This window comes from Olea europaea, unplaced genomic scaffold (assembly GCF_002742605.1).
Source record: "Olea europaea var. sylvestris unplaced genomic scaffold, O_europaea_v1 scaffold65, whole genome shotgun sequence".
Taxonomy (NCBI): domain Eukaryota; kingdom Viridiplantae; phylum Streptophyta; class Magnoliopsida; order Lamiales; family Oleaceae; genus Olea; species Olea europaea.
The window spans coordinates 899,413-910,908 of NW_019264872.1; the positions used below are offsets into that span (position 1 = coordinate 899,413).

At 34.6% G+C, this 11,496-nt stretch overlaps 1 protein-coding gene across 1 annotated transcript; it reads left to right on the plus strand.

The window, feature by feature from the left end:
* The first annotated feature begins 337 nt into the window (after positions 1-337).
* LOC111390126 lies at positions 338-9,141 on the plus strand. Its single transcript, XM_023015125.1, has 3 exons — positions 338-880; positions 959-1,045; positions 8,887-9,141. Exons 1-3 carry the CDS (start codon positions 467-469, stop codon positions 9,034-9,036), a joined length of 651 nt encoding a protein of 216 aa, XP_022870893.1. The 5' UTR covers positions 338-466; the 3' UTR covers positions 9,037-9,141.
* Positions 9,142-11,496: the final 2,355 nt, after the last annotated feature.

An 11,496-nucleotide genomic window follows, 5' to 3' on the forward strand; every position in this document is an offset into this window, starting at 1 on the left:
CGTGAATGTAAATAATATATATTTTTTTAAATTTTTTAAATTTTATTAGGAATAAATTTAGAGTGAAATTTACTTGTAAAAAGTGTGGATAGAAATCTAATCATTTCCGGCAAACGTAATTCATAGTTGAAGGTGGCGGCACATATAAAAAAGGAATACTTACGGATTCAAGCGGCTATTACCGTTGCCTAGAAAGAAATTGAAGAAATTAATTCCATATTTTGAAAGCAATAGCAAAGGTCAATTAAAGTGGTGGCCACGTCATTGAAATTAGAACTGGAAAAAGAAAAATCGAAATTCAACGTCATTCAACAGGAAAAAAGAAAAATATGTATATAAAAAAATTTACACTGCATAACTCGAACCGAAACCGCTGATTTCCCCGGCACCCCTCCATAGCCACCACTAAACTAACCTTCCCTTCTGACCATTACTGAAGGTCTCTACTTTTTCAAACTTTGCAGTGATGGACTTCACATGCTCCGATGTTACTCTGTGGCAAGATGCCCTCAATTCTTACGAAACCCATATCAAAACCCTCATTAAGCCCAACCTCATTTCGCTCGACAATTTCTACCGCACAGAACTCCCAAATCTTCTCCACCAACGAGCCCCGTCTCCCTATATAACCACCCCGGAGCTCTCGAAGCTCATGCAGTGGAAGCTGACCCGTGGCAAGTGGAGGCCGCGCCTCTTGAACTTCGTTTCCTCACTGAACGACGACGCAGTCAGAGCCGCGTCCCAAAAGGCATTCGGGTTCTTACCTGATGTTTCGAAGGCTGTGTCGGAGATGGTTGTGCTTAAAGGAGTGGGCCCAGCAACCGCCTCCGCCGTTCTTGCCGCCTACGCGCCGGATATTGCACCATTCATGTCCGATGAGGTAATTGGAAAAAAAATTGCTTTCGTTTTCTGTGATGATTTTTTGTGGGTGTGATTTTATTAGTCACTGTGAAAGTAGGCGATGGTGGCGGCTATAGGGCACTCGAAAGATTACTCGTTGAAGCAATACTTGGTGTTTGTGGAGAAGATGCAAACGAAAGCAAAGGTTGGTCAGATTCATTTTAATGAAAGACAAAGTGATACCTTTTTAAGCGTATTTGAATTGTGTTTGAAATTACTGCCAATTTTGATATTTCTGTGAATGATTTCTCGTATAATTCTTTCTTGAACAAAATTTGAAAAATTTTAGTGGATTTGGAAAAAGTTTAGGACTCTTGACATGCTTCTAATGACTATTAAGCTAAATTGGCGAAATGTTGGTAGTGCTATTCAAGTAACTCTGAATTATGCATCAATGGGAATAACTGAATAGTTTCATTAGAAAACTTAGTTATCAGTAGGGGATTTTGCAAATACAAACACAGAGGAGTCACAATCTTAAAGAAGATCATGTTTATACGACAAGTGACCATTGATAAACATGAATAATTGTATGGACTTTGAATGAGTTTTTTGTATTGTTTGCAACATTTTAACAGTTATTTTCAGAGTCCATTTACAATTCGACAACTGTATTTATTTAAAATAACATTAACCAAATACAAAGAGCCATGCCTTAATAGGCGAATAAAAGATGCCAAGTGTTCCACAGATTAGCCAGTTTATGTGGCAACTTTAATTTTTGTTTTTCTAGTTCTTTGTGTAATGGATTTAGATTGTGAAGTGATTACTATTCTCAACATGAATTTTTTTTTCTTTTTTTGACTTCAAGTATTCCAATATTTCTGTGCTAAAGATACTGATTGCCTTAATCTGAAAATTTATTTTCTGCATCTTTTTGGATCTGATTAAAGACCATCTACAGTTTCTGAATCAGCTTTTGCCTTCATTTGATTTCTTCGAGACAAATTTGGATTTAATAGGGTTTGGCTGAGTCACCTGTTTGGGGACCAAATCCGAGAATTCCCCCTCTGAAATTGCATTTGATTCTCACTTGAGGTCTTTGATTATGTTTGCTGCACATATATATATAGAATCAGGACGTGTCAGGAATTAGAATTTTCACATTCAAATGTGAACTATAAATTTCTTGAATTCCCATCTCAATCTCTGAGCTATGTCTAAAAGAGAATAAGCTTATAGACATTCTACCTATTCAACTAGTTAAACATATGTAGGAGCTCAACTTGGAGCGGATTATTAAACAATTATGGATGACAAAATGCTGCAATAAGCATTGATACATATCAAACGAGCCAGTTCGGATTGCTATAGTGTCAAACTGGCTTATGGGCTTTTCTCTTCTCAGAATGTCATTCAAAGCTGTTTTAGTTGTATTTTGGGAAGTGTTTGTAAGCCCAAGAAATATGTGTTGGGAATTTACTTATCATGTACAGCAAAAAATAAAATAGATTTCAATTCTTACCTAGAATCTACTTTGTGTTTAGATAAAAATTGTGATAGTAATTGTACATTTCTTTGATTCTGCAAACTCCATTGCTTTTCTTTCGTTTTCAACATTCTTGATTTGCTACCCACAGCTATCCAATTGTCCAGCCTCCAATAGAATTCCACACAGAGAACAAGATTGCAGGAACTAGGCTCCTCTTATGCTAGCAAGAATAAAATTCTCCTCAAAATTGTAAACTCTAGTTGCTTATATATATTAACCCAAACGGGCTTGGCGTGTCTCATGATCCGGTCCAATATTTAATTGACCCATTTAATTAAATCCTGTCCATGAATTAATTAATCAAATTAATTAATTTGGGCCTATAAATAAGCAATCCAATTAATTAATTTATTCAACGTTTGTTAAATTAATTTATTGACAAATCACAATCTTCTAGTTCTCTTTTGTGTGCGACCTATCAGGTTCCTAATCACAATGACTAACGATGTGAATTATTATTTTGATCTAATCAAAATTGATAAATTAAAATACCCTTTTAAATTATCACCGATTCTCCTTCATCGTCTTAGATTGACATCTAGCAATATGTTATGACAATACATGTGACGAAAAATGTCACGTAGTAAGACAAAATCAAATTTATTTGTTTACCGTGAAACTATAATCTTATCGTCAATATGATCCGATCAATTATAAGATATGGAAGTGTGTCAATTTTGATTATCGATCATATTTTTCATTTTACGATTAAGTTAATATAAGTCGAAATTTTGGACTTATGAGTATACCTTGATCAAGGATATCGTTATTGACTTAATTGAATGAAATACGGATCATAATCTCTTACTATCTAAGAGTGATGAATTTGTTATTGGTCATTCACAACCTTCATACGATTCTTCATATTCCCGGACAATGCCGTATTAGCGGCCTTTGGCAGAGCAATATCCAATACCGTCAAAGCATGACTGTCCTCATATAAAGCACTATGATAACCTCAAGTTAAATGACCAATTCCATTACCGAACATTAGAGATTGCCCATCGACACTCAGATAGTTATCCATATGGAATCTCTCAGCGGGTCTCCAATAATTTGTTCTATAATAAAACATCTACGTGTTCATTCAAGTGTCATCACACTTTAGTTTGTGAGATTAATTATTTACTTCACAAGTAAGAAATGCTACACGTGATGGTTTATCCATGATAACTATATTCATATCTTGTTATTACTTACGATTACGGACGATTTAAGATTCAATCATATGAAATTTGTATCTCACAATTACAACTCTTTATAGTTAACAAATTACTAAGATTTGAATCTAAGGATTGCATTATTTAACTCAATTGAATCTTAATTAATTAAATAATAGATCTATCATAAATCGCATTAATTATATATTAAAAGTGTCTATGTCCAAAGTCTATTGGATTTAGGGTATAACACTTACAATAAGCATGTGCTTGTTTATGGTTGTTGGGCTTATAAGAGCTTGAAGTTTGACCTGGTGAATGAGGTTGCATAACACGTTGGTCAAAAGTTGATTCATGTATTATTTTCTCACCATAATGCTTATCTTTGTCTCTTGGTAAAGAATGTTGGTCTTCACTAAATGTAGTTGATAGTGCCATACTTGTGCTTTGCGGGTCCTGTGGCAAATTTCAGAATTTGGGCTCCTAAGTCGTAGCAAGTAATCTATTTTTTCATTTATAAAAAAATTAACAATATTTGTTAACTTAAAATCATCAATAAAGCAACATATAAAATGAAATAGTCAAAATATTTATACTACAATCAAATAAGAATACAAACATGTTCTAAACGATCACTTAAATGTAACTTGTCTTGTAGATTTTGAGGCAAAAATATCAATCATTTTTGTATAATTGAGTTATTCAACCATTTATTTTTCAATGGATAACATGACCAATCCATTCAATCTCTGTCGTGACATACTTGATCGGAGATAATTTTTAGTGAATTTAAACTCGAAGAAATTTCTTTCTGTTGATGTAACTGTATATGGTATAGTGAGCAAAATTTTGTAAGCAATGCAAGTATTTGGAAAACAACCATTCATTTTATTTAAGTAATATAGCACATCAATTGCTCTTTTTATTTTTTAGGTAAATAGCACTTCAAGACTGTCAACTCCATACATAAGTCATCACCAATAATGTCTGAACATCCATTATGTTACTAATACTGTTCAAGATTGTCACAAGATTTCAATAAACTGCCAACATGTATTTTGTTTAATTTCTCCAAATTGAACAAAAATTTAAATGTCTCTTCATAATGTTTAAATTGTTCAAAATGAGTTTGAAGTGAAAATTGAGCTTGATCAATTATAAAGAGAAAATAATGAATTCGAAAAGATTCTTCAGCTGATTGTGTTACCTCTTCACTGTCACTTTCATCGAACTGCATCTTTCTTTGAATGATGCGTTTTTCTCGAAATAGAGTTTCAATTCCCATTTCACTTGCCATTTGTTTAGCTTAATCCATGGTACTAACAATCCAGATTCTCTATAATTTTCAAAGAAAAAAAATCTCTTGATTTAAATCTTCATGTTGAACACTATCTTCATCATTCTGCTTTGATTCATTCATAGTGGTAGGTTTAATTATTTTCTCGTTCTCTTTCGGTCCATCCTCATTATAATTATCATTATGATTATGTTGTTCTTCAAACACTAAATTTTCCAATGTTTCTTTCATCTTTTTTCTTTTCTTGCCGTTAAAGTACTTGTCCATATCTCTAGCCTGACTTTGAATTAATGCCTCTACTCTTTTTCTCTTCCTTTTTTGAGCCCCAGACGCATATTTAGGAGTCATAATTGACTCAAATCGCTCAACAACTAATATTGCCTAAAATTTAGTGTATAAAATGACTAAAATTAGTTTAAGAAACAAAGATTAAAAGATATTATTTGTGGTTCATCGGAACCTATCTGTTTTTAGTAGTTTTCTTTGAAACTTGCACACGAGTACAGAAATCCATAATTACAGAAAAAATCAAATACCTTCATAAGAGTTAGCACGCATGCAGTCGATTCTATTATTCTATTCAGAGCAGGGTCATATTTATTCTAGAGGAGGACATTATGCAGGTTATGAAATAACTCGGATTATCTGGAAGTCGATTAAAGAGAATGTAGTATTCTACTTCTATAAGTAGAGCTGTATTTTTTATGGACATCACATTTGTTATATCTTCATGGGAAAAAGAATATCTAATCCATACTCTTAATTTTTATACAATTTTATAGCTTATACTTCCAATTCTGGAGCTAGATATAAAGTATTTCGACCTTGGTCTTCCTCATCGCGAGGCCACCAATGATAAAGTCAAAACTGAAAGTACAGAAGCCATTCTTAATTTAAACACTATGCAAAGACTTAAAATCCCCTTCATTGTTTCATACTTGCCCTCAAATTTCCCATGGTACATCAATCAGGAGAAGGATTATCTAATTGCAAAACTACTATCCAGTTGCATGACTTAGAATTAAAAATTCACAGAGAAGAAACTGAATATCATCTGCTCAAAAAGGAGGGGAAAAGGAACAAAATGTACTATTAATCCACTTAAGCTACAATTCACATAATCACACTATTCTATTGCCATTTTTCATCTAAAATAAAATAAAATAAATCCCAGGTACACTCTTGAAACAGTACTTCCAAATTATAACAGCAAGCAATTTTCCTGTGAAAAAAAAAAACGTTAAAAATTTTAAAAATGCATATTTTCAATTTGTCAATTTTTAAGATTAACTATGGCCGATAAAACACATATTGTAATGTAAAAAAGATAGGAAACAAACCGTTAGTTGAGTGCGATGAAGATTGAAGAAAAATGTTAAAAGTTCAGATATGAAATTCTTGAGAGTTTTAGGGAGATTTTCTGGCATCTTCGAGTCTTCGAGAGGAGCAACAACCCATTAAAAGTAATTTATGAAGAAGCCTCAAGGCTAAAGCCATCTAGGTTTTGATTTCTTCAACGATGCTGCTGAACAATTGAATTGAGGGAGATTAGTGGGTTTTAAACAAAGAAATGAAATTTTTTTTGGCTCCTTGAAAAGTTGAGCCTGAGGTGGTGGCCTCTCCTTAGGTCCGGCTATGGTAGTTGAGAAGTCTTTTTAACTTTCGGAATCAGTTTTTGGATTTCTGAAATTGGTTAGGAAGGTTTCAACCTTGTCTTTATAGTTTTTGTGGGTTTGTTTGAGTCCGTTGAGCTTCATGGTGATGGTAATGACAAATAGGGGGTGTAGAGTGAAGATAACATGATATACTTTAATCAGTTTGAATGACGTCTTACCTAATGCATGGAAATTGGAAAGATACTCGAAGAACTAGGTTGATGTGTGTTCTTGTGGTGTTCTTTTTCAAGATATTAAATGAATGAGATAAAGTAGGAATGTGAATATTTTTATTTTTAATTATATTTTAAAATAAATGATAACTTACGAAAGCAGAAATTCAAATTGTATTTTTTCCATATAATTTTGTATTTTGATTTATGTACTTTCTAATTTTTAACTTATACTTTTTAAGAAGACACTCAATTAAAAGTGCAAGTTTACTGCATTGTATACAAAAACTATTGAGGTAGAGACACCTTGGGAGTTCCACGTCATATGGGGCTTTCATAACACATCTCTCAAAATTCGTACCTCAAGTGTCATTTGTGAGGCTTACGCCTCTATTTATAGAGGTGCCTCAGACTTAGTGGGACTTACATCTCAAGGCAACTAAGGTGTTCCTTTGTTTGTCTTACATTTTCTAGAAATTTAAATATTGGCCTTTGCTTTTAGCATGTTATTTCATATTATGGAGAAAGCGAAAACACCACTGCAAATGGAGGATGATGAAAAAAATGAGAAGAAAATTATAGTGACGAGGATTATGTTAATGATTCCCTTAAAAAATCATATTAGTAGGTTAATATATAAGAAATTTTTTAGTTGTCTCTTCTTCTAGTCTTTTACTAATAAATAATAAATTATACTTTAGTTTTGTGATTACAAATTTGAAAATTTAACATTTTCTACCTTATTGATTATTGATTTATTTTCTTTTTGTTTGCAAGTTAAACTTTTAGTTTTGTTAGGAATTTTTAAAAATGTTTTCTGGTTTGTTGCACATATTTTTGTAATTATATGCTCTTTTGAATTAGTTTATTATTCTATCTTGAGGCATACGTATTGCCTCATAGAGGTAAAGATGACTTGGTACCTGATTAAGCCTTTTTAAACATTGGTTTAGTGAAACAGATAACGATCTTGAGAAACAAGCTAAACAAGAAAAGAACTGTAGAGAAAGGGTCTAAATGTATCAATAGGTCTGGGAAGCACATTGGCATCTCTGACTGTAGACTCCGATGGATGATGATGTTTGTTGTGAACTCTAGATACTAGGTGGCCGTTTGTGGTTTTAGTTTTTGAAATAGATGTTGATGAAGGCCAGAACTTGACATGAGGTAGTTGCAGCTGGTGCGTTAGGCATTTTCAACGATGCTGGAGTTGTAGAACTCTATATTGTTATCCTCTGAGTAAGATAAAATCTTGACTACAAGGCAAGACACTTGGGGAAATAACATTGAACTGGTTTAGGTGGTGGGTTCCTGCCCTATGGTAGTGCTTCCCACTGTGTGTTGTGCCATTTGGTGAATGCTGATGGATGGGTAGGTACATCTGCCAATTCCGAGCCCTGTGGATTGGGGGTGCCAAAGGAAGGTATCACGCATGGATAGCTGTGATTGATTGTAAGGTCCACACTGGGTGATTGACAGATTTTTGAGGCTTTTCTTGCAATAGGTTTGAGCTTATTGTGCTTGTTTCTTTTAGGTCATTTTTAGTGGTAGGCTGATGGCTTAGAGTTTATGTGATTGGGCTGCTTTGGTGGGTTAGACTTTTGATACTTGGGCTGTGATAATGTTTTCTTTTCTCACAACTCTACCTGCTTTTCCTTTTTCTTTCATTCTTTCTTTTTTTTTTTTAAAAAAAAAAACAAATAACAAGAGTTCTTTTCTTCTACAAATAATACCATTAAAAAAACCCTTCTGTAGACCAGACATACCATGAATAGTAGCTTTTGAATGGGATTTTATCACTGGACTGAGGTGATTTGGTATCAACTGATGCAAAACGGGAGACACGAAGAAGAGAGAAATTGTAGGAACAAGTTAATTGAACTCTGCTTCGATTTATTCTTAAAATTTTTGGTAAAGAGGAAATCTGTGGAAATAAATCACAATCAATTTCTTATTTCAATTTTGGTGTATTTTCAGCGTGTTTCTAATGCCTCTTTCATCACATGCTCTATCTTAGTGGACTTCATTTTTTACTGTTATATATAATGATCCCATACAAAAAATAAAATAAAATAAAAGTATTGACTTCAGTATGAAACTGATCTTTTGCGTGGAATGACTGTTTTTCCTTCAATTTTCACTTGCTGTATGCTTGCTTTTTCATGTTCACTAAGTAGATATGATGCATTTTTGGGAAAATTATTTTCAGGAATTGTCTACAGATGGGAATACATTCAAACCATCAGATGTTGAACAGGCTTTGTGGAGTTCTTCCGTAGCTGCCAACTTCAAAATATTATCTACTAATTCATGTGATGTTCAGTTGGAAAAAAGGTCCAGACGAAAGAGAAAACGGTAGCAGAGCTCCGGTTTGTTGTCAATTCTGGTTACTCACTGTATATTATCAACCCTCCTTTTTTTTTTTTTTTTTTGGGTGTTTTTTTTCTCCCTACTAAGCATCTCTATGCATCCAAATCAAATGTTAAACTTGCTCCGGTTTGTTGTCATTCTGGTTTACTCACTTTATTTTTTCACCCCCCCTTTTTTTTTTTTTTTTTGGGTGTATGTATGCTCCCTACTAAGCATCTCTATGCATCCAAATCAAATGTTAAACTTGTTTATTTTGTTCTCACATAATTTCGATCATTTGCCATATTTTACTATATCCTGAAAATGATTATTTGCTGTCGGTATAAGTGCCTTGAACTCCTCAGATAAATCTAATGGCTTTCAGATACAAGGAGCAAGGCTTGTTACTTGCTCTGTGCTTGTTTAATATATTGATTTATTCTTCTTTCTATCATAACATATTACTTGTTCATACCATGTTGAAGATTTGTGGAAGCTTTCCCAAAGAGTCAATATTTTGTAATTAGGATAATTCAAGCTTCTTCCCTACATATCTTTTTTTAGAATACTTCAATATCTGCAATCCATAAATTGGATAAAGATATTTGTACATAATTTTTTATGCGTTAGGGTATCCACCTTTTCATGTGACGTGGGGCCTACTTGAATATTTAATTTGAGCGGGTCCCACCCACGTGAAAGGATGGACATCCTTATGTATCAAAAATTATGTATATGTAGCATTTCCCCTATAAATTTACCATTGTGTTCTATTGTTTGATTAGATAGAAACGAAATATCTTTTCTGCATTGTATCACTTCAAACTGCAGTATCGAATTGAGTCGAGTACTAGATCCCTTCTTTCAAGACCCCCAACTTTGACCTCAAATCATTCTTCTAGTGGCTGCAACATAATCTCGAGGCTGCTCAGCCACTTTCTAGGAGTTCGTGACCCATCTGCAACCTTAATTTCAGGCTGCATCTTCTACGGAAATTATTGGAGTTGCGAATCCTATTTCCTTGTTGAAGGGTTGTCATTAATTCCAGTGCTATGGTGCCCCATTCTGGCGGCTACCATCTGCTTCCAATCAGTTGTATCTCGAGTGTTCGAGTGTGACCTTTCGGTTTGGTCACTATTTGGGCCAACTGCAAATTTAATCCTTGATTGGTAACTTAATTTTAAGCAAGGCTGCTCCTTCGGATTCTGTTCGAGTCCAAATTTGATCCCGATACCTGTGCGGGGGTATACGTCGTGCATCACTGATATGGGACTATTGCTACAATCAGATCTCGATATATGGACTTGACCAGGAGTATTCCTGCTTCAAGAGGATACCTTTTGGACTAAAAAGTGCTGGGGAAAGGTTCCAATGCCTAGCCAACACTATGTTCGACCAGAAAATTGGCAACATCTTGGTGGTTTATGTTGACGTCATGCTCGTAAAAAGTGTGACAGTAGAAGATCACGTCCAACACTTAATGTGAAATGTTTGGGATCCTTTGCAAGTAAAGTATGAAGCTCTATCCGCTCAAGTGCGTCTTTGGAGTTGGCTCTAGTAAGTTCTAGAGCTTTTATGATGAACCGGCGAGAAATTGAAGCCAATAATGAGAAGATTCGGGCTATCAACGAAATGAGAGCTTCCGCTCAACCTAAAGAAGTAAATAGCCTCATGGGATGAATACCCGCCCTTAGTCATTTCATTTCGAAGGCAACGAGCCTTTCCATGATCTGCAGCGTGGCAAAAAGAAGTTTGAATGGACTAAAGAATGTTAATTAAGAAGCCTTCGAAGTGTCAAGAAGCAGCTATCCCAGCCACCGGTACTTTCTAAGCTAATGGCAAAACAGATCCTTTCCTTGTACTTGGCTGTATTAGAGCAATCCACTAGTGCCATGATAAAAAGGGGAGGTTGGGATACAATACCCCATATACGACGTTAACAAGGCCCTTCACGAGGCAGAACTATGGAATTCTCCATGTAAAAGTTGTTGTTTGCCTTGTTGAAGTCCTCTAGAAATCTTTGACCATATAATTTCGAGTATCGTGTTGAGGTCTTGACTAATTAATGGTTAAGGCAAGTTTTGCAAAGGCCTGATACCTTGGGACAGATGGTTAAGTGGGCAATAGAGCTAAGCTAATTCGACATATCTTATAAACCTTCGAAAGGGCCAAGCTCTAGTCGACTTCTTGATTGAGTTTAACATGGATACCAGAGAAGTTGGAGAAAAGAAAGACATCCAAGTGAGCTATTTATTGATGGGTCTTCCATCAGTGATTCTCAACTTACTGTTAATACATTGTGATTCTCAACTTACTGTTAATCAAATTAATGAATCCTTTTAAGCCGAAGAAGAAATAATGACCTATTTCCTCCAGACCTTCCAGTCAAAGCTGGGAACTTCAAAGCCGTGGAGGTAAAGCAAATCCTCAAATCTCTGAACAACCACATGAACGCACTGGCTAGGCTCGT

Excerpts from the sequence above, each read along its gene's own strand:
- LOC111390126 (XM_023015125.1), top strand. The coding sequence starts at position 467 with ATGGACTTCACATGCTCCGATGTTACTCTGTGGCAAGATGCCCTCAAT. Across the intron at positions 881-958 it reads CACCATTCATGTCCGATGAG|GCGATGGTGGCGGCTATAGG; the intron begins GTAATTGGAAAA and ends CTGTGAAAGTAG. Across the intron at positions 1,046-8,886 it reads AGATGCAAACGAAAGCAAAG|GAATTGTCTACAGATGGGAA; the intron begins GTTGGTCAGATT and ends AATTATTTTCAG.